Here is a 24,053-nt window from a genome sequence, read left to right on the forward strand (position 1 = left end):
TTTCAAAGAAAGACGATAAATAACCAGCTTATGTGTGTATTTAAACCTTTGCAGTATATGTATACGGCAACATTTACTTAGGCATGGTTTATCGTGAAAGATTCTGATAATAAAAACGAACAACCATCTATGTGTTACTAACAAAAGAAAACTTCCGAGTTCCAGGTTAAACCGACGGCTGTTGATTTTAACTGCGCGCGCCCTCAACGTTATAAATGTGGGTAACATAGCAACGTTACGCTGCGCCAAATTTCAGGAGTTTGTGATCTGCGTTTCAAAGATGGGAGATTCACCTCGGGCTGGCTCATTCAGGAATAACGGATCAGATGGTTCAGGTGTTTATGATGCATTGACGTTTAATTTAATTACTATCAGCTTGAATTTCGGTATTTAGCCATGTCAGCTGAATGCTTTATGGAGTTGGCCAGTTTTCGGACCGTAGTCCTGCGTTTGTGCTGACGTTACTCCGATGCTCCGAGACATAGTCACTTTGTAGGCCTTGGCAGCCAAGTTTTAGTGTAGGCTAACATGAACGTGGGCCATTGTTAAATGTGTCCCTCCAATGAACTGAACATGCTGGACCCCTTTTTCTCAAGTGAAATTCCCCTGGAATCAATCATAGATACCCCCACCAAACTTTCTTAAAATTTAGGCTTAGGAATTCCTTGGTGTAACGTGAGTGTAAACAATTGCTAAATTGGGATGAGGGCAGAAATTTCATCATGAATATGATAGGCCTAACCATGCTAACTGATATTAGGCATGACTTTTTTTGACTCGCATTCAGTTTATTAATAACTTTCTTCAGCATTTTTTTCTTTTTTCACTTACGCTTTCAATGTTTGAAATCATTTTGCGGAGGATAGAAAAATGTGAATTTGTCGCCATTTTGGCCATTGAAGAAGGTAATTGCTTTCTAATAATGTTTCCATGGGGAGGATCTCAAAGTAAGGATTTCCCATTGACTTGTGTAGCCTATTGTTTATTGAGTATAGAAATTAGATCAGGTAGGCTCTACATGTAGGTCACCATGCAGTTTTGAAGTGAGAGACAAAGCCTGAGCCAAACTTTGAAAAAAATCCTCAGAATAACTCACAATCAACCACCCTTCCACTTTCCCAGAAAAAGTGTGTAACCTTTTAAAAGCCTATGTGGTGAACAAAATCTCCTGTCTGATTAATGATGTTCTTAAAAGAATGATTAGCACGTATTTGTGTTGATTTGGGCTTTGCGGACAAGATGGCAGCCAATTTAAACAAACCCAGTCACTCTCTTCACTATGAAAGTACATGTAACTTTTCATACGGTGTCAACTTAAGTGCCAATGTGGAATATGTTTGCGGTCACTACAAAGCCAAAAGTTCAAAAGTGGTCCTAGTTGGCCCTACCGTGACTGGATTTGGAGTATTTATTTAACTATGCAGTTTAAACTTTTGTGGCTGGCAGTAGAAGTCTTTCTTAATTTTGCATTTTATTAACATTTTGCACATAATGGTGTGAGTTTCTATTCTATATTCATGCACAGCTTTCTGCAAGAAGTAAGTCTTCTCTTCACAGAACATTAAGTTTTAATCCTTTCCATCATAGGGTCTGGAAAGAAGGTCACGACCCTTGACCCATTGGGTGAAGAAGATGGAGGCTCTGATAGCGAGGTGGGTATGCATATTTCCACTTAATTTGGGTTATTTCCACTTAATTCGGGTCCATATGCATGAACAGGTCTTTGATACCATTCTGGGCATAAATCTCAATGTTAAGCTATAAAATTTATGTAACAAGAACACAAAATAAATGGTAAAAGACATGATATTTTCCAGTCATAATGTTTTTTTTGGTCGTTCACTGTCGTGTGACTTAAGCCAATAAACAATGTTTAATCACATGTGTTTTCATTGGGCATATCTTTTGTTTGCAAATTGAATAGGGAAATTCTGGAACTAACAATGTCCTCCAAGAATTGCATCGTGGCAACAGTGCCCTCAGTTGTCCAGAAAAGCATGGAAAATTTCAAATGTTTAACCCTATAAACTAACAAGAATCTATACAATTTACATAAAACCTCGAACGAGCTACATATGCAAAAGTCAAGTTTTCAGTACAGAGAAGGGATGCCATATAGTTTCCATATATTTCGCCACTTGCAGACAGCGTTATTTTATAATGCCCTTATCTTAGGCATGATTTTATTTTGGGCTGAAGATACCAACTTTGGAAAACTACAAGATACCGCAACCAAAGTCTTTAATACAGAATTAAATATATAAATATGTTGATCCTTTGTTGTCACTTTTTCAATATTCATGCCATATTTTTTTCTGCATCCTCTTTTTTAAAGCTCTTAAACTTTGCCACAGGGTGGTATATGCTGCTTTGCTGCAACGCCTGGCCATATGGCCCATGGCCACCTGAGGGCCCCACACTCGCTCTACCACACTACCTCTGCAGAATATTTCAAGTGTTTGTGTACAAACTCAATTAGAATCTCTCAAGCATGAGGTCAAGTGTAGATGTCACCCTGCACTACATACAGAATTTGCTGAAACACATTTAAACATCCTCAGCGCCGAAGGCGCAAGATGGATAACTCTGCCCAATAAAAGGTGGAATCACTGTGGGTGCCATTTCAACTGCGCAGTTTACGGTAATGCTTAGGCGCAGGCTCACCAGGTGCACGTGCCTGCAGCGGCGCCTGCGCATTAATGTGCATTGCGCAGGTGTATCGCCTGCTCAAATGGCGCCTATGCGATTTACAACGTTTTACGTGTATTCACGGTGAAGTTCGACATCTGGTGTGGCGCAATATGATCTTTGATCCTCGGTGTTGCGACACAGGAAATCCTTTCATATTGACATATGTCATGCAGTGTGAAGTGGTTGTGAGGAGTAGGAAGTGGCGCAGCATCTACATTTAACCAAATCTCATCACTTGGACCCTTTGATCAATTAGACTGTTTCTGTTGTATTGGTTGACAGAGTGAAGATGAGTTTGCAGCTGCAAAGGCCGCCGCTCAAGCAGAGACAAACAAATTTGAGATGCTGTGTGATGGGGTACTCAACTCCATTGCACTGGTCCAGGCAGCCTTGGCAGAGGTCCGTAACCAGTGTCGTGTCAATTTAATGCATACAGGTCCTGACAGGGTCTAATGATTTCTGTTAAAAGCACACTTTTTCAAAGCACACTTTTTCAAATACAGCATCCTTCAAACCTAGTGCGTTGCTTTCTCATGTATTCTAGGATTTGATTGATGAAACTTTTGATTTTGCTTTTAAACAGAGGCTTGTCGGCTGTAACATTTTCCCACATTTTAATATGGAAATGATAGTACATGTATGGCAGAATCTAGTATATTGAAATGAAAAAGTGAATGCAACATGACAAGTGTATAAATGCCTTCACTGCACTGTTGAGGACTATTTTAAGGGTTAAGGCTTTGTCTAAATCCACTGGCTGAGGATTGCAGTTGAACACTTGTCTATGGGAAACAGTTGCAGCTTCTAGAAAGTGGCTAAGGCTCACATGTTACTTCCTCATAAGCCATAACATTCATATGCGGTCTCAGTTCAGGATTTGGATGTTTGCTTCCTCGTAGTTCCTAAATCTGAAGGATGAGCTGCTTCTCCATGCTCTGCCTCCGTCCTTGATGGCCAGACTCACCATGATAGCTGGAAGACTATTCAGAAGGTACTACAGCCCGCACTTGGCCTCACTTAGCATAGAATTCCACAAAAAATACTAAAATCATAACATAATTTGCTGAAGGTTATGACGCGTTCTTACATTTCTTAAGTATGAATGATTGCCAGCTTATTTGTATTCAGCACGTAAACTTGCTAAGCAACAGTTTCGCTTTCAGAAGCATCTTGATTGTACGATCACGGAAGCTGTGTACGCATTCACATTTATAGAATAAGTTTTTTAAGTTAACATGAAATCCATTTTCACAAAACTACTCATAAAAGGTTAGGTTGCTTCAGACAAAAGACAGCCAGGCCCAGGGTCAACTGTTCAACTTGTGTAGAGGGAGTGGGATAGTGCAGAGAATCACCATGAAATTTGCATTTGCACATTTTTCACATGTAGTCCATGTATATTTTTGGGACCCCTTTAGTACCACCGACCTGTACACACCCACCTCAGAGCTAGTGCGGCTGGTCCGTGTCTACTCTGGTTCCTGGGAAGAGAAGAGTCTGGCCTTGAAGAAGCTTCATGCTGACTATGAAAGCAAACATAAGCAGCTGAATATCGCCATCAGGAGGTTACAGCTGGCTGATGCACAGGTGAGTTTAGTCTTCTAAGATTTTTCACTTGTTTATTCATTTCCCACGAGAATATTTGCCAAATAAGAATCAGGTTTGCTGGCCACTGCTTACAAGGACCGAGAATGAACCTGTTGTGAAGCCGATAAACTGGATCCCAAATATGGCCAAAGGAGCAAAGGTGGACCATTGATGTGTCCAAACGGGTCACAGGATTTGATACATCGGACAGAGTAGTCTGGTGTCCTGTTGTGACTCACTTGGATACCACTGATACTTCAGAACTGCATCTGTGTACTGTACATACAGAAGAAGTCAAGATTCCACAAACTAGAACCCCTTCAGACCTCTCTGGCAAGCTGCATTTGAAATCGTTATCTCTTCTTGAGCCAGAGATTGTGGTCAGAAATATGGTACAAATATTGTGCAATGATTCTCTGGTCAGTATTTGAGGCGTATGCCTGTGGTTTAAAAGTGGGACACCAATGGGGCTATATGGTCTCTTCCATTCTCGTGTCTAGAGTTACATGTACATTATCTTTGTGGTTTCTTGTATTAAGAAGAAAAGACTAAATAAAACTATCTTGGTATTTTCACAAGTTGAATTTTTCAAGAAAAAAAGATAAAAAATTCTGCAAGCTGTTAAGCAGGTGTAACTGATTGCTCAGGTATAATCAGATGGAGAATCTTATGGCTTGTATTACTGGTTATGGGACCGAAAAAAAAATTGACAAAGATACAGAGCACCAGTAGTGTTGGGCTTTGGCCAAATTTCAGGTGGTTTCTTGGTGTACTTTTTGTTTCAATCAGGCCAAGCGCATCGAACATGAGAAGCGTATCATGAACTGGGAGAAACTGTTTGCCAAACTGACGAGCAGCCGTGGCCATGGACGACGCTGGCGCTTTCTCATCGACAACTTCAAGCAGAAAGCCAGACTTGGGTGAGGCCAGTTATGCCCAGCAGTATCAGTTTGTGTGAAAATAAAAATCAGTGTCTCACGTCCAGTTGGTTAAAATCATTTCCTATGCCGCTCCTGCAGATTGGGTTATGGCAAATTTTACAGCAACATATCACGCCAGGTTGAACATGTTTGGCGCCGATGGGTTGGCTTGTGGCCATGGTGATGGGGCCAACTTTGCATGTGTGCTTCAGCATTTTCAAATAACTTACAGTGCGCTTAATTTTGAGAATGCACAGTTGAAACATTGAACTGGCTCGTTAGACGGTAAATAATGATGTGCTTTTAGGTTTTGCACGGAATCCAACTTTAGAACAACCTTTCTGTACACGTATATGAATTCTTTTGCAGTCTTCAAGTAAAGTTTTTTTTTTCACTAGTGGGTTTTCTAAAAGGGTACGATCTGGCCGGATAACTGTATTAATGGCACATGATTTCATGAAGCACAAAATCAGGCAAAACTGAAAAAAAAACCAGTCAGATCTTGGTTTGTGAGGAAACTTGTCTTACATGACACGTTGTTTCTGGGGATAGAATGGAGCATCTACATGCCTACATCGATGAACTTGACCGAGAAGAGGATTCAGACAATGAAGATGAGGAAGACGGGAAGAAGGATGATTCCATCAGCCACACCTCTGGCAACGAGTTTGACATCAGCTCGGTAAGTCCAAACAAACAGGTGGGGCCATATGCTAGGGCTGAAACGAGGCCGGTCACAAGTCCATCTCAATCCATTAAGTAGCTTTGTTGCAGTCTAATCACAAGTACATCTTGCTTGTTCACCGATTCACTACTAAATTCATGATTATGCACGTATGCGCACAAATGACCTTGGCGGTAAGAAGTGTGAGCGGGCCATTGAAAAAGTACAGGGGTGCGACGTTGATGTTCATTTCTCTCAGGTTTTCTGGCTTTGTTGATTTTTTTTCTTCAGAAAATCCCGTTAAATTGTTTTGCTATTAATTTCTAATCTAAGTGGGATTTTTGTGCTCTGTAAAAAGACCTTATAATTGTGATTTTTCCTTTACGCACGAGATTGCTGTATCTAAGTTGGTCTCCTTCCGTGCTGTTTTATAATAAAGATACTCATTCCTTCTAGGTACCATCCACCCCAGTATTATTTACAAAGAGTCTTTGTCTTTTCCAGCACTACTTATTTGCCAGCTTCACTCTTTCAGAAATGTTTTGTGTAAGCCTTGTTACAAACGATCTGACCTTAAATGTCTCAGAAAGACAGAATTTGTTGAAATAGCCCCAACAAGTGCCTACCATTTCTTTCAATATTACTCCAAGCTATGACCAGGTTCAGTGGTAAGCTATGTATGTATGCTACATGTACATTGAACATCAGTACGTGTTTACAAGTGTATAGGTTGGCTCCAAGAACACTAACGATGCAATTTATACTACTTATGATGGAAGGGGCCATACTTAGAAACGGCAATCTCGTGCGCACAGGAAAAATCCCGATTTTTAATTGATTTAATGGACTTGTAGTGATGTAGTTACAATAACATCTGCTTGAAATGACAGAACTACCGTAATAAATTGAGGAAAGGCTAAAATTAAAAACATTAGAACATAAGAATGGTACTAATACTATTATCTTAATGGTCGTGATCAGACAGAAAGGCATTGTTCAAGTTGTTACCTACTGGGTTGAATTTGGGCAGTCGTTATTGTCTTAATGGTCGTGATCAGACAGAAAGGCATTGTTCAAGTTGTTACCTACTGGGTTGAATTTGGGCAGTCGTTATTGTCTTAATGGTCGTGATCAGACAGAAAGGCATTATTCAAGTTGTTACCTACTGGGTTGAATTTGGGCAGTCGTTATTGTCTTAATGGTCGTGATCAGACAGAAATGCATTGTTCAAGTTGTTACCTACTGGGTTGAATTTGGGCAGTAGGCCTGTTGTACCCTTTTTAAAGAAATTTGGCTGCTTCAAGTTGTTTTTTCAATCATTATTGCAACATTAACGGAGAGTTAGTGTCTGCACACTGTTTGCTGAAAATATATTAGTACAAATAAAGGCACAGAGATGGCTACGCAGCTGGTGACAAAATCTATTTATTTACTGGTAATTGCACTTGATGAGGCAATGTAATAAGTTCCTAGGTACCTGCAGCCCCCTTCCTTGCTTACAGTTGCTATAAAATAGTGTGTTTCGATTGATGGCAGTCTGATGAGCTGGAGTTCACTGAGGAGGATTCCGAAGATGAAGAGGAGGATGCAAGCACAGCGAGAGCAACAGCGCAGACTGGCCACACCCAGCAAGACATCGACAGTGACATGGTCACACCAGCCAGCAAGGTTAGCCCACCTGCCCCCCCCGCCTCCTTATAGATTTCCCTCAGGAGGCCTGCCAATGAAACTGAACATTTCAGTGGTGGAGCAGGGGGTTATCAGTTTCTTGCTCATCACCTTGGGTTGATTTTCCCTGGTAACCTGTGCACATGATATGTCTTGGTTTACCAGGCAAACTCAACCCGTGGTTGACAAATGGTCCTCGCTCGAACAAACTTACATTATTCAAAGTAGGCTTGAGAGGTGAGGTAGCTTAAAAAAGGTAAGTTTCCTCCACCCATCATAACACTCTCTATGAAATTTCTACTTCTCAACATTTGGGTTTGGAGGATAAAGATTTCCTGTGAGGCAAAACAAACTTCAACAGATTTCCAACATCTCTGAACAAGTTCAAAAACCAGTATCTCTGTCAATGTTTTATACAGACTCCAAACTTACGTATTGTAAAATTACATATCAGGCGAGCCTACATCAAAATTTTTTGTGGGGTATTGGCTCTTCAGTTGAGTTAAAATTGAAAAAAAAAACCTGATATTGACAGAGCAAACGGCTTTGCTGATTTTGTTTCGTACAATCAGAAAGTGAAGTTCCGGAGAAGGTCCAAGCAAGGGTTGAGTGGAGAGGAGGGAGAGAAGGGGACCAAACAAGAAATAGTCCCACCAGCAACGATAGTTGAACCACAGACAGTCTATATCGAGGTACCGGCACCCAAACCTCCCTCAGCAGACAAGGTAATCAGACGCATTGGTCACCCATCTACAATCCTGGCCAAAATTCTTGGGATAATTGTCAGTGAGACCCAACATTGAGAGGGGGGACTTGGGGGCCAAACAAGATTTGGCTAGGATTGTAGACCATATCAGTCAAAGACCTTTTAAGGAATATTGCACAGTATAAATCAATACAAGCCCTAAGTCTCTTTTTTTACCAACGTAATTCCAGTCTGACATCAGAATGCTGGACTATTACAGCACAACAAAGGCCTCAGTGTGCTTCTATTATGCTAACTAAAACAAGATTACTGAAGAGAGTTCCCGAAGGCTCATTTTGTGGGATCTGTTCCCATTTCTAGATTGCCGGCCTTGTTAAACACACAGTCCATATGAACAAAATTCTTCAAAATGTACCCTTATATCCCACTTTACCTTACTTCTTCTGCTGCTGTTGTAAGGATGTTTCAGGTATTACTGTATTCCTGTTCCAATGAAAAGTTTCACATTCACAAGAAAAAAATTATATCATAACACAGTCAATTTTTACTCAGCTTGAGCGCAAATAAAGTACGAAATTGTGACATCACAGCAGACCTCTCAGTGCAAATCCACCAAAGTTTTGGGATGCCCCATTGAAAGAACCTGTACAATATTCCACCGCCAAAGCAAAATGCATTTCAACTCCGCCAAGTTATGTTTCAGATGTGTTATCACATCAAATTTACTTTCTAGTTGCACTCTTGCTCCGTTCTGAACCCGTTTTGGAAAGAAACTTCTGTGTCAATTGTAGTAGTTTGAGCACAAATGTTGCCAAAAATTGAATGTAGCTAAGACTATTCGTAACATCGAAAAGCAAGACAGAAGTGATCATTCATTCTCATGGGTGCTCAGGTTGTCTGGACACATGAGCCAGAGTATGACTACACTCTCAACATCAGACTGTACAAGCCAACTGGACTGGATCACAAGGATCTCAAGTGCAGCGTCAACTTCATGAAGAAGTTCCTGAGGACGGAAGTCTTTGATGACAAAAATGGAGGCAGTGGAAAATGTACGTTAGACATCAAACATTTGGGAGATCGAGTCTTAGGTTGAAATTTTTGATATTTTGACATCGCATTGTTGGGATTTCATTTCAGGACTTTTCAGTAATGTAAGTCAATTTGGTAGTCCAACTGAACGTGCAGTTAATTGGAGCTTTTCATAGAACATTTTATGTGATCTCTTCTCAAGCATGAGATTACTGTATCTGTGTGGCTGTCTCACAGGCTCTGAACATGTTCAAGCTGGCATGACACCAGGTGCATTTATCCCAGATAGCCTTGCCTCACTGCAACACCAACTTGGCTTTAATATTTGGCATACACAGGAAACTCAGAAAGAGGGAACCTCTCAAAAATGAGTTTAGGTGTAAAAGACAACTGTAAAGAAACAGTGAGCCATTGCAATTACAAGCTGGGTCGTTCCATGAGGTTGGGGCACAATTTGTGACGGTGGTCTTTTTACATGGGTAACTTTTCCCATCTGTCATGACCTGTAGAGTAGGTCATTTACTCTGTAGAAATAACACACTCCTCTGTATTTAGCCTTGCAAGATGTAGAATTTGGAATCTACGGGCAGGGAAATAGCTGTTCATTTTTAAGGAACCCATGTAATAATGGACACCGTCACAAATTATGCCCCGATCTCATGGAATGACCCAGCTCCCCTTCATAAACTTGTGTCATGGGTTGGAATCCCACTTCTGACACCATGTTTAACACGCAGTCTGGACTCAGGCATGTAACCATGATGAACATTGCTGCTTTGTATACACATACGCATTATTTCCCATGCATTACATTTATTAGTCACATGAGTGTGGCTGAGCTGTAACTATGGTGCACTAATTGCCATGAGGACTATCCCCATAACAGCTTTGTCATACTTAAGTGACATTTGGGGAAAACCATGGTATCCTCTCTTAAGATGTGAAAGTTAGAGACAAAACCTGGTATTTCCTGAGTACATCACAGTACAAGGAGTTGATTCAAGATTGCTTGTCTACTTATCTCAATGCAGCACCCTTGAAGTCAGCACTGAAACCTAAATCCATGATTGGTTCCAAAGGATCATCGGCAGCCAGCAGAAAAGATTCCAGTGCTAATGGAGGCGACGGGGACAAGACAAAAGCACCCCCAGATACAAACTTTCATGACGTTGCCATTCCCATTGGCGACCAGCCAATACGACATGACACTGAGCTGAAAAAGCAAGGAGAGGAGTTGGGCCAGGAGGCAGCAGAAAAGTCTGACGCAGGCACAGCCACACCAGCAAGCTCTAGCCAATCACGGCCAGTCTCATCAGCAGAGGAACCAATGAGGATTGCAGTGCATTCTGGGATACTGGAAGATATGGTTGCCATGGGATCAGTTGGTATGGAGGACCTCCACAGCATGGTAATATCCATTACCTGTTATCCAAATTTTGTAAAGTACTTTCTTAATGTAATGATTTTTAAGGTTGCACGTACATGTATAAAGCTTCCTCCAAAGAGAATTCAAACTAAGAATCAGTACAGTTATCATGTTTGGCCCGTTGGGTGGAACAGTCACTCAATCATTTCAGGACTCTCATGTTTAACCCCTTCACACCGGGAGACGTCGACAGCCACAGCTTTGTGTGAGGATTAGTGCATACCACACATACATTCTATTCATCATGCACCTGCGGTTTCAACGTGGGCCTGCTGCTGGACAGGGGTTTGCATACTGGGCATACCACAGCCCAGCAGTCGCGGTCAAAAGAATCCCAGTGTTAAAGGGTTAAACAGGCGTATTGCCCTTTGTAACCAAACTCACATCAGTTTACAGAAACCAATACGCTAATCATAAGAGGCAAAAAATTGTTTTGAATAGAATGCGCGTTGTACCATAAAAACTAAAAACTTCACTCTGTATATTCTGTTTAAAATCTCCCTTTCTAGCTAGAGTCTCCATGGTTGTCATTCAGAATGTCACTGCAAAATCTCTGTGTAGCAGGGGCCTCTAGAGGTTTCTTCAGAATCCTCACTGTTATTTAAGGTTTTTCTATCACTTGACCGCATTCCTCTTAAGCAAAAAATCAATTTGTGCACATTCTGTGGAAATCAGGTAGGTGTACCCCAGACTACAGACCATACACACAGACTGTGAACAAGTGCTCAAGAGAAGTGTTGCTTTGCTGTTATAAATGGGCTGCACCTGTCCCATAAAGAACCTGTGCAGGATTGTTACAGTACTATGATTGTACTGATTTGTGTTGGACGGCATGGTGACAACAGGGTTAACGTGTTACTTCTTGTTTTGTCATAGGAAATTGAAATCATTGAAGAGGCTGACAAGTTGAAGGATCTTCGGCCTTCCTCTTTCCCTCTCTACCCGATCAGTACAAGTCACAAGGACCGGGGGAGTGCCCCCGTATCTTGTGGTAACATCCCCATTGCTTTCTACTACACCAGGGTCCATCGACCATTCGTACATGATAAAGAAACAGGTAGGTATGCCCCAATAAAGTTGTTGACTGGCGTACTTGCCCGTGAGGCCAAACAGGTGAAATTACCAGTGCTGCACGAAGAACTGGTAGTCCTTTACAAATGTCGCCTATCCCGAGCGGGAGCAAGAGAGGGTGTGTTTGTACATAGTAGAGACAGTCTTTTGGTGGGAGCCCTCGGTGTGCGTGTGCAGAAGGTTCATGTGCCTTTGGCGCAGGACATGCTGAGCATGCATGAGCAATTACTGTTTGAATCACTTGTTCTTACACAAGCCCAGTTGAAAAACATTACATCTGTCTCTTCTTTACTGGTGTTTGTGCGTGTGCAGAAGGTTCATGTGCCTTTGGCTCAGGATGTGCTGAGCATTTTGACTTCTGCAAGGTTCAGTTATGCCACACTTTACACGCTTTACACTTGTTTTCAAATGTTGGTCATCAAGGAGCAGTAATGTAAGAGCCTGAAGAATTCGCTGCGTCGTCTTGTGAAGAATTATTGTGTCTGACTTTACCTGTATCACCTCATAGGTTGACTGTTGGAAAGGAGATTGTGATTTGTCAGCTTTTTTCTTTTCGGTTCAGAGTCGGAGTCAGTAACTGACATTGTGCTGGATCTCACCGGCGTGGACCTGAGGAAGATGAAGAAAGAAGACTTGTCAATCAACAAAAGCTACGAGGAGAGATGTCTGTCAGCTCTGTCGATCGTTTCCAGTGTGTCCTCGGAAAAACCGGTAATTGACCAATGAGTTTGTATGCATTGTGATATTGGGACATCTCATTCTCAAAAATCCTATCGGCTGTGTTTCCTAGGTATGCTATACCCCCATTCAATTGCGTGAATATGTCAAAGTGTATGTTGGTTGAAAAGGGCCAAAATGAAAATGACAGTTGTCCCTGCATTTAAGATGAAACACAGTGCCAGTTTTACTCCGACAATTCCTCTGTAAGTTATTTATTCATGAAATAAATCTACTCAGAAACCCTCCTCTGCTTAGAAATGTGCCACATGTATCGATTAGAGAGGTCTGATCTTTATGCAAATCAGCCCGAGTGTGACTTCTCATGCCTACTGTTTTTTCATTAGCCCAATCACATGACAGTGCCACATTACCGCATGACACCCTCACCATAAGACATCGCATTAGCCAGTGTTTATGACATCACAAGTACGCATGCATACATGCACCCCCAGTGTACAGGATAATGCAGGCATCACATATCTCTAATGTTCAAAGATTCCCTTGTCGCCCATAATTTCCCTCAGCAAAACAAGTGAATGACATCATCAAGACAGAGATATGACAAAGCAATTATTTACTGTTGTGATGTGGGATATGTTTTGAAAACCCGAGGGACACACATGGACCCCAAGGTGCATTGTCTTCAGAAAGATCTATGCTGTGTACACGTAATCAGTCTGCCTAGCTAGAGTGCTGTATACCCTTCACCAACCTGTTCGTTGGAATCCTTAGAAAGGCAGAACCTGCTGTGATGTACCTACAGTACAATGCTTGACTCCTTCAAAAAATGTAACTCTTAACTGTCCAGTCCACTGACTCTTGCCATCCTTGATAAGAACAGACTGACAGACTAGAATGCAGACGATTCGCTGAAGAACTCTCAGTCAGTAAGCCTTTTGCAAGTTAAATTTGAACAAAATCTGGTACACTGAGTTCTTAAAATTCACGTGAACATAACAGTTGGAATTCTCCATACTAAAACCACTGTTGCCAAACCTGGTGATTCGGGGCAAGCTTTTGCTTAGTTGCATAAGATACGCCTTGCAACAATACACCTTCTTCAGTGGATAAGAAGGGCACAAAGGAACCAGTCCATTCCAGAGATGGTGGTCGCTATGCAGAAAGCTTGCCCCGAATCACAAGGTGTAGCAACAGTGTCTTTAGTCTGGGAATTCAAATTGTTATGTTTACGTGCAATTGGATAACTCAGTGTATAAGATTTGATTCAAATTGAACTCGCAAAAGGCTTATTTGGGGATGGCGCATTACACCTGAAGAGAAACTTGTTGAAACCTTGTAAGTAACCGCTGAGTGCAGTGAACCAGTGACAGCAGCAGCAGTGGTGGTTAGAATGTTGGAGTATTAGTGTTGGGAGTTTGGAGCTGCAAAGTTATTAGAGGACTAAGAATTCTCTGGTAAACTCTGTCTTGCCACTGTGCATTGCAGGAGATGGTTCCCAGAGCTGAAGTAGACATCCTTGTTGAACAACACAATCAAGAACTGACCCTTATACAGGACGAATATGAGTATGTTGTTTCATTTTTACCCATTTACAACTCATAATTTCCCCTTTTCTGTTGATGGAAAAGAACTGATTTCTGCAAAGTGCAACTTCAACATAGTGGTGTACCACATAGTAGCACACAGAATTCAGGTTTCCAGTCTGTTTGTTGTTGCAACTGTGAGATTTAAGTTGTGAGAATTAAATTGGAAGTTGTGCGTTAAGACATTTAACTGTGGCTTCGAATGCTTGTAAAAAACATGGAGTTTCCCTGTACATGCTAACAGTCAATATCAGGCTGCATCCGAATCTCTTGTCTAGAGCGAGTCTAGGTCTTCACTCCATTAGAAATGCGTGGAGAAGCGTAGACAATAGACCTAGCCGTAGCTCCGGAAGCCCATTTCGGACACGGCCTCATTCTTCTGCCTGAATTTGTTTTATAAATGCCCTTCTTGCTGTGGCTTGACAGGCAAAGATTGAATGAGTTGGCCAGGAATCTTGAGCAGCTTCAGAATGAACAGCTCAACTCTTTGTTAAATCCTCAGAAATCCACTGATGGTACGTAGTCATTCTGTTGTATCTTTATAGAAATTGCATTAAAAAACCATCATTACTGCGACTGACTTTCTTGCGTTGGTATATACCTTTGTCAAGGGAAATGGTCATTTCAAAAATTACTTGTAAGAGTTGGCTAGAAATTTAGATAATTGAACTGGCTTATACACGTTTATTGCAAATCGTTCATTTTATTTGTGTACCTGTGCCTTAACCACTTTCTGCCGGGCGACCCGTTTTCGAGTACATAGGCTTTAGATGCAGAACTCCCGGGAGCCCGGAACTGGGACAAAAGAGTTGGACCTTATAACAAAACACCGTGCTCAGCACAAAAGACTGAGCTGTTGGGCATTACCGACATTTTTTCGCTCTCAATAATGGAAATAATCCAGCCTTGTTTTGAAACAGTATACCGCGGTTTGAGGCATTTAGAGCAAGCGGATTACCACAGGGGACAAAAGCTCTCCACCACCGCAGTGATGAGCCACACAGCACCGCTGCATGCTAATCTGGCCCCTATTGAAAAGAGGTCAGCAGTGCACTGTGCCGGTTTCGGGAACAAAGGAATCTTACGTAACACTGCACAATCTGAGCTCTTTTTCCAAGGCCTGGCTGAAATATTCAAAAGTCAATGAAGGTTAACTGTCAGCTTTAGAGTAGTGCCCAAAGAAACCTATGTAGGTATAAATGGCCATTAAATGAAATGATGAATTTTTGGAGAATTTTGAAAACGGAAAATCTTGAAAAGGACCCAGCATCTTGTCTTGCTCAAGAAAAATCCACCCGGGGGGCAGCAAGACATCATCATGGTGACCTTATCTACAACCGTATCCGGGCAAACAAAAATAGCTATCTTCACTCATTGTACCAAACCACGTCAGATGTTCTGCGACTCTTGGCGCTTTCAAGACCAATATTGACAGAATTGATCTTGCTGTTCTGTCCCAACAAGTTCATTTTACAAATTAATTCTTTTAGTTGCAACCAGATCCCTTGCGGCGTCATCTGTACAGGACAGCCAGAATTTTGGCGATTGTACAGTAGCCAGCTGAAGCAGAAGTGGTTAAAGATTCATGTGGACAAAAAATTTCAAAATGCAGTAAACGTCAATCTACCCATAATAACACTATCTTCCTTTTGCAGGTCACCGTCGCAACATGACCTCACCCCTTGCTGGTTGGACAACCGACAGCAGGATCACCAAGTCAACATCCGCTAAAGAGCTCAGGTATAGCAAAGAAAGTAAAAATCATGGGGCAAGGTTTTCCAACTCTGGTTTTTCAACTACACGTACATTTTGTAGCATAGAGTTTGTGTGGCCAGTTTTCTATAGGTACATCCATCTCACTGCAGGGTTAAAAGAGCAGCAGTGCTTTTATTTCGTTAACTGAGCCTTTAGAATTTTTCCCGTAACTCTTTCCGGTTGTTTTAACATCACATTTGTGAAAATTGAAACTACCGTTCCAGCACAGGCCCCATTTTCCTGAGACCGGTCTGCCAAAATTGTATATTTTACCATTCCCATGCTCATGTGTATGGCCTTGAACTTCAAATGGCCGTCAAAAAAACACCATGCGTCAGATTGAGTTGAAACTTCATATTTGTTCTGATAAGGAGTGTCTTTACATGCATGCCAAGTTTTTACAAAATGAGCATGGGACAGCTGAATTCGTGGGGGAGGGGAAGGGTAGAACCCCCCCAGCATGAAATGGTCCAACATATCCTGACTTTTTTTAGGGCTAATAGAATGTAAAATGGGTCGGAAGAAGGCAAACTTCCACTAGCTCTAGGCAGGAACTGTTGGGATGCTGCTTTACTTTTAAATGCAAGAGCCAGAGGTAGGTCTACATGGGCGTCGCCGGGAGGGGGGTATTGAACAAGAAGGGGCGTTTCCCCTCCCCCCAGAAAAATAGAATAATGGGGAAAAAAGGAAGTAAAAGAAGTGAGCAGAAGGAGGAGATGGGATAGAAATCGCTTGAGAATACCTTGGAAGTGATCCCTGTTCCTCTGTTAATTGTTTGTCACTTTGCCGCTGCTTAGTGCTTTGTCTCTGCTGTCCAGTTTTGTCTCGTCTCATTTTAATGTTCCTTTCCTTTTTTGTTTTAAGCAGAGCGGTCAAGAGTAGAGGTAGGCGACCTGCCAATCTACCCAACTGGGGCAGTGACTTGCCCAAAGATGTAAGTAGAGTTGGCCAACTTCAAGTTTTCTGTTGTGCTTGGGCTGTGCTCTGGTATTATTACTCACTTGTAGCTGTAATTTGTCGGCAATTTGTCATTTTATTGTATCTAGTTCTTTGAGCGCCTGAAGTTATTCTCAGAGGAAAGTGAGATCAGACGAAGACAGCTGATCGAGAGAACAAAGAGCGATATGGAGGATCGTATCGTCAAGCAGCTAGCCGGCCAGTACAGGATAAATCTGCAAAATGAGAGCAACGCTGACGCTAGCAAAGGTAAATCCTTAATACACAGTTTGCCAGGAAAAAGATTAAATGTGTTTTGTGATTTGAAAGTTACTATTTTAGATAAATTGCAACACTGCTTGGTAAAAGTTTTAAATGATATAGAGCAAGTCCAATGAAGATCTAGGATTTCTAAAAAATTAATGATACTTCCACTTGTGTACATAATGTTCTGTTTAAAGTTATAAGAATTAAATTTGGGAAACTGCCAGGTTTCAGTTTTCATACTTCACTAGCTGGAGAAATCAAAAGAGAAAATGACAAAACAGTTGGGATGGTTACTTGCAACAATAAGTTAGGTGTGCTGAGCACAGTTTGGGCTATGAACAACTTTGCACCGGGGTGCCCGGTACCGGGTACCTTAGGTTTGTATGCATATCCGGGGTGCTCGAAATCAGACAAAGGAGCTTAGTCTTGTAACAAAAGACCGTACTTGGAACAAAAGACTGGGCTACTGGGAATTGCCAACATTATTTCAGTTGTGAATAGCGGAGGAAACCTGTTATTGTTTTGAATGATTATACCACTGTTTGTTGCATTCAACACGAGTGGATTACCACCGGGGACAAAAGTGCTCCAGCACTCCAGGGATGGGTGATACAATACCGCTGCTCGCAAATCTGGTCTGCATTTGAAAAGACCCCAGCAGTGCACTGTGCCAGTTTCGGGAACAAAAGAAAATTATGTAACACCTCACGATCTGGGCTCTCTTTTTACAAGGCGACAGGCTTGGCTGAAATACTAGGGCATCAATACATGTTGTCTGTCAGATTAACGTAGCCACCAGACCGTCATTCATGTGGGTGTAAACGTCCAGTAAATGAAGTTTTGAATTTTTGAAGAATTTTGAAAACAGAAATCTTGAAAATCCCCAGGGAATACGTCATGCAACTTCAAATTAAAGGGCAACTCAAAGGAAAACATGTTTTCTTTTAATCTACTTGTTCAAATAAATATGGAAGCATAGAAATCGAATGCAGTGTCATTTGTCTTCAGAGCTCAACTATAACAAGCTAAAAAGGGCTTTTTTCTGTTCATGCCAAGATGCGAATTCTGAATGTAGATTGCGTCATTCTGAGCAAACAGAGAAAACAAGGGGAACCCTTGCCCTGTGTTTATAGTGGATAAACCCTTGGCCATTGTTTGATGTGCACAAGAGAATTATCCACTACAAATACAAGGTGAGGGTTCCCCTCGTTTTCTCTGTCTTCTCAGAATGATGCAATCTACATTCAGCATGTTCAGAATTTGCATCTTGGCATGAACAGGAAAAAAACTTGTTATAGTTGAGCTCTGAAAACAAACGACAGTGGGTTTGATTTTGTTTTCCCTAGAGTTGCTCTTTAAACCCGGCATCATATAGCTAAAATATAATGTGCTAGCTTGGAGGGTGTAATTCCAACCTCATCTAAACATCATAAAACCTTACTATTAGTCACCCAAAGTGATTACTTCAAGGTCCCTGCCCACCACTAACATAGATTTGCTTTGTGGTGTCAAAATGTTCTTTGAGAATCTATACTCTTAGCACATTAAGTTCGTGTCTTTTGTGAGTATGTCACACCTTGTTAATTTAATTCTTACACAGAAGTGTGTCTTCCAGCCATCTTTATGCCCACCAAAACAGGTCAACTTTACAATCCAAGGGCTCATTCCTACTTCCATCCGACTGGTGAGCCTACGCGTCTTTTGTTTGGCAAAAACATAGTTCATTGTGATTTCCTTGTACTGATTTCTGAACAATTTCCATTTTGTGTTAACCAGCTTACTCCAGAAGACGCGTAATTAAACTGATAACAGATTTTCTGTGATGGTACAGACAGCATGTTAACTCACTATGGCATAGTATATTGACAGTGGCAGATGATGGGTCAAACTGTCGGATTTCTCATTTTGCTTTGTATATATGCACACAAGCTCTTGGAGATGAGCTTGTAATGAACGTGATTCTGGCTGATCCTTTTTTCGAGTTGCGGAGTAATTGCAAAATTGCAGTTACCATGAGGACTAACAAGCAACATTGTTCAGATGAAGTTTAAGAGTCATTATTTTTGACATTTCAGTTGATTTTTATAATTTAGCCGGTTTATAGCTGATATTTTACCATTAATAAATTGTTTTCTGCTAGAATTATACCATGCTTAGGGCTGTTCATTTTTAAATAATCCCCCTTCATATATTGGCTAAAATCTTTGCAAATGAGGACAGCATTTAAGTCACCAACGAATTCAACCAAGAATTGCTGACAAATAATTTCAAGGGAAGACTCAGTTTTTATTGCTCGTCTTGTTTGTTTGAAACAGATATTCAGGTTGTGGATTGTTTTCCAATTTATATGATATAATCATTTTCCATGATATAACACAGGTATAATTTTTTTTCAATCCAGGATCTTTAGGACAGCTGCGTCTTACCCAACCACCATCTATGTTCCAGCTGCCTCCATTACCAAATAAAAATGTATCCTTGTCTGTGATTGGTCTATTGATACTGCAATCAGTTTTTATTCAGTTTGTGATTTTTGATTTAAAAAAAAAAGCTCAGAATTTCAGAGTTGTTCCAGCTTGTGTTGTTTTTTAATCTTTTTTTGGTTCCTCCTCCTAAATGTTTTTTCTCCATTGTTGACACTTCTGACTTTAGAGGCAAAGTAAGTTTACTCTGTGAATGTTTTTCGTAGAAAAAGATCATGTCAATTATGCGGATGGCATATGTAATCAACACGCTTGTACAATAGTGACAAAAAAAGAAAACTGGTATTCAAAAAGGTGCTGTTCAAACAAATTTGAAAAGTTTAATATAGATTTTAAAGCCAGAGTTCCCTAACTTGATTTGCACAGAGGGTGTCAGTGATCAACCTGTTTGACATCCGTAAGAACTTTGAGCAGCGTGCGGTTGGAGGGGGCGGAGACTGGTCCCAGATGAGTGCTCGGAGCAGCCCCACCCATATGTCACAGCCCAATACGCCCCTGCCCTCCAATATGGGAGACACTCACGCTAGGTATACATCAGAGACAGCCAGACCTCTCACTGAGTGAACCGTTTGACCCTGAGATGTAATAGGGAAGCAAGCCTCAGGTTTGTTTTGTCTCAATGCTGTATTCATAATCACTGGTACATTCACAAAATTGAAATTATTATTCTCTGTACAATATTTTTATCATTCCATTGGGTACTTCAGCAACAGTGACTGAAGTATGGTTGTGGGCTGTAGGTTTATGATGTACTTCTAGCCAGAGCAGATAACATCACACTAGGTACAACCCCAGTTTCCATAAATAAAATACCGAGCAAATATAGCATTTCCCCTAATATGTGGTATTTAATAACTTTTGCCATGTTCAGGCTGTAGTTTTATACTTCCTATTAGCCAAAGAGTTAAAAAAAAACTGTGAAAAAGAATCCAGACTTTGTTCTCAAATTAAGAGTCTCTACTTTAAGTCCTGCTTAAAAGTACTTCCCATTTAAGCTATTTGTATTTTCAACATCGTGTCATTAACCTCTGATGACTTTGATAAACTTCAAGGTGGTCAAATTTCACAGCAAAAGTTACATTGTGTTTCTGGGTTTGGTTTTTTTGGCAGAATTGCGGAAAAAGGCCACAATAAAGTCAGACCTAGGGTTTAGTCAATACAAAGCCACTCCAGAACAGAGGTGGCAGCAAGTCATATTTTGCAAGTCCAAGTCAAGTCACAAGTCAATTTTTGCAAGTCCAAGTCAAATCACAAGTCAAAGCGGGTATTTACAAGTCAATTCACAAAAATAGCAACTCGAGTTCAAGTCACATGACTTGAGTCACCAGCTCTGCTCCAGAGTTATTTCAAGTTGATACCAGGATTAAAGTAACAGGGATTTCACAGTGAAAGGGGAATGCCTTTGTGATCATCATTCTGAACCAAACTGAGTGGCATGACACAGTCGATCAAAAGAAATTGCATTGTGTAAAGTAAGGATCTAAAAGTCTCATGTGGATAAATTTTATTTATACAGCGGTTTCATACACAGTAAACATTTACGCCAGCAAACTTTGGACAAGCAAGCGTTTGGACCACCTCTAGGCTAAACCAAAAAAAAAAACCACACCCACCAAGCGCAGTACAGTAATAGAGTGTAGCTATATGACAGCCTATGACAACAATATTGACAGAGAAGGAAGACTGAATATTCAAATTTATGTAAAGAAGTTTTAGCATTGTGAATGGGGATCAGATAACACATCACCAACTTATAGAGGTGTGGAGCATATGCACTGTACCTTCCCAATACTTCTATTTTGTTATTTGAATTAGTCACATTTAAGAGGAGTGTATTTTTGTATATTTGTATTATAGTTTTCATTAGATAACAACTGAAGAAAATGTCAGTTTTTGTGATGGAAAATGTGTTTTATCCGCTTCAGTATATAAAAGGGTGGGGTCATCTTTCCTTTTTTAAAATTAAGTGTAATGTAGGGGATTTCCCATATCATCCCCATCCATTATCATATTTGTTCACCCCGAGTCATTGATCACTTGAAACTGATCAAGTCATTGCGGTGATCCTGGTTTGATTGGATCCATGGTGGGAAAAATAAAACACCTGCCTCTCTGTGATATCAGGAGATAGAAATTGTGGCGGAAAAAGCCCCCCCCCCGTCTCCGTTACAATTTATAGATGTTCTTTATGTCCTAGGTGTGCGTTGGTGCAAAGTCAGTGTTATTGAGACCCCTGAGGACTATCAGAAAATCTATACGAAGACTTCAATTCTGAACTTTAACTTACATAAATACCATAGAGGAAGGACACAGAGGGATTTTGAACTGTCCGGGCTGTAACATCTGGCCAATTACCGCTTTCTGGCATGCCTGGCATGTCCATAGCCAGAGCGCAGCGGACGCTTGCTACGCACCATCTGTTTCACACCCACGAAATCCCTTTGTACCCTATGATCGCCGCCGCAATTTGTGGATGGTAATCTGCATCCTTAAAACTTCGTGTACTGAGGTATAGGAAATTGAATATTCATGCAATTTGTTGGCGCTTGGTATAATCTCATGACAACATCAAATTTAATGCTTGCGCAGTTGGTTGCATTATGCTGTGTGCCCTAAATCTATATGTGCAGTCATTGCCCTTAATGAGCTCTTTCTTCTGGAGTTATTTTGGGAATAAATTGCCCGGTTGTATGCAAGATTTTGTGTTTTGTTTGAATAATTTTTGTTATGGTATTTGTACAAAAGCGTATTTTATGAGATTTCACGATCACTCCCTGTGATGAAATAGTGCATTTTGTTTCTAATGAACTCAGCTTTCCAGTAGTAGTGAACATTTGGCAAGGTTGGCAACGTAGTTCTTTCCTTGCCTTCTACCTCTGTGGTCCCAGGTTCGATTCCCGGCCCGGTCCACATGTGGATTGGGTTTTCATTCCCTACCCGACTCTGTGGGTTTTACCCAGAATTATTCCTCTGGGGTTTTCCTCCTACCTCTAAAACTGTAACTGCTTCTTACTGTCTCCCTTTACTGTTGGGTCGTTTGGCGGCTGCCTGAGGCGCCCTTGTGTGCCATCGGCTCAACCATGATTAGATGTATTTATTGTTCCACGCTTAATGTCTTCATTGTACACAGCATTTTAACATATCTAAATGAAATTTGCGCTTTATAAATGAATAAATTATTGATAATTATTATTTTGCTGGCCAGTCTTAGCCTAATCCGTACCGTGTCTTTGAACACTAATGTATTGGACAGAGGAGAATAAAATTACAAACTTTTCATGGATAATGAACAGTGTATCAACATTTAAAAATTTCATTTACGATGGCAAAAGTAGGTCTAATATCAGGGATTCTTCTTTCTCTATGTCCTGGTCACAGCGATAGTTTGTATTTAATTGCAGGCAAGAACTATATGTATTGCCAGGATATTACTGGCCCCGCTTGTCTGGCTAAGATGTAGGCAGTAATCAGGCATGTTCGGAATGTTTTCTATTATTCGTCTGATCCGGCGGCGACGATCATTGAACACTTTGAGGTGCGTGAGTTGCAACTCCTGTGCCCTTCCTCTATGGTAATACATGGGCTTCTTCATGGTGTAGCAAGAAACGGATTCTTTTATCATTCTTCACCCTGTTACTCGAGACTGGTTTTGCGACTGATACGCTAGCTTGAATCTTATTAGCGTACATCCTCATTTGAACACGAGGGCAGGTGTTAGCAGAACTGGTCTCCATAATAAGTGTATGATAAAATCCCGTCACCCACTGCACGCCCCCCTTTCTACACATTTGAAGCAAGATATAGGATGGAGAGAACCCCCCCGGCCTTTGTGTTGGTCATTGTTTGATCGGAATCTCAGAAATTCTTTACACACTTCTAGGGGGGATGTGTTAAGTAACAATAGTCTAGAGTGTGTATAGGGATTAGACAGGTAAGGGGGGGTACCCCTTCGTCCCATATCTTGCCTGGTATATTTCCACGGGGCCTGGGATGAACCTGATTTCTTAGAGATGTATGACGTCCCAACAAATGGCGAACCGCTGTGCAACGAAAATCCGTGACAGGCACTAGCTAATGATTGGTATAGGCCTATGTTGAGGATACACGACGAAAAAGCGGATTCTTTGATTCAAAGAATACTCCACCTTTTTTTCGTCATTTCTCCGACTTGTACACTCAGTCTTCATTGTTTTACAAGTTTTCATAAGTTAGTTGAGGAAATACACCAAGTTAAGTTATCAAGTGCTATTGATATACCTCTCAGCTACAGAGCTCAACAAGCAAGTTTGGCCAGCGGCTAATTTGAGAGCCAGGAATGAGGACCACGTCGGTTTACAACTTAGGAATTATGTGCTTACTGATTAGAATCCCCCAGTCACGGAAGGACATGATGTCAATTGGAAAATACGTGCATTTGGAATATCATCTGGGATGTACATGTATTGTGGCGAGACAACTGACACCTGTGGCAGACCCAGTAGACTGGCCTGATCGAAGATGCCGGGAATTGACCCGGCCTGACCCCACAAACATATTTATTAACCTTGCGCAAGGATGAGCGGCTACCCTGACACAAGGGGGGA

The 24,053-nt window shown here is 41.2% G+C and overlaps 1 protein-coding gene across 1 annotated transcript; it reads left to right on the forward strand.

The window, feature by feature from the left end:
• Positions 1-215: 215 nt before the first annotated feature.
• Positions 216-22,168, forward strand: LOC110973027 (uncharacterized). Its single transcript, XM_022223424.2, has 21 exons — positions 216-335; positions 1,588-1,652; positions 2,974-3,090; positions 3,591-3,682; positions 4,110-4,278; positions 5,068-5,198; positions 5,751-5,880; positions 7,399-7,530; positions 8,103-8,255; positions 9,129-9,288; positions 10,300-10,676; positions 11,571-11,751; positions 12,328-12,476; positions 13,932-14,011; positions 14,456-14,544; positions 15,685-15,769; positions 16,652-16,718; positions 16,831-16,990; positions 18,588-18,671; positions 19,389-19,459; positions 19,837-22,168. Exons 1-21 carry the CDS (start codon positions 281-283, stop codon positions 20,032-20,034), a joined length of 2,745 nt encoding a protein of 914 aa, XP_022079116.1. The 5' UTR covers positions 216-280; the 3' UTR covers positions 20,035-22,168.
• Positions 22,169-24,053: the final 1,885 nt, after the last annotated feature.

Source organism: Acanthaster planci, linkage group LG03 (genome assembly GCF_054643075.1).
Source record: "Acanthaster planci isolate LZ-2023a linkage group LG03, COTS_SCS, whole genome shotgun sequence".
Classification (NCBI taxonomy): Eukaryota; Metazoa; Echinodermata; class Asteroidea; order Valvatida; family Acanthasteridae; genus Acanthaster; species Acanthaster planci.

Coding starts and splice junctions, on each gene's coding strand:
- LOC110973027 (XM_022223424.2), top strand. CDS start 281: ATGGGAGATTCACCTCGGGCTGGCTCATTCAGGAATAACGGATCAGAT. Junction 9,289..10,299: donor AAATGGAGGCAGTGGAAAAT/GTACGTTAGACA, acceptor ATCTCAATGCAG/CACCCTTGAAGTCAGCACTG. Junction 16,719..16,830: donor GCAGTGACTTGCCCAAAGAT/GTAAGTAGAGTT, acceptor TATTGTATCTAG/TTCTTTGAGCGCCTGAAGTT.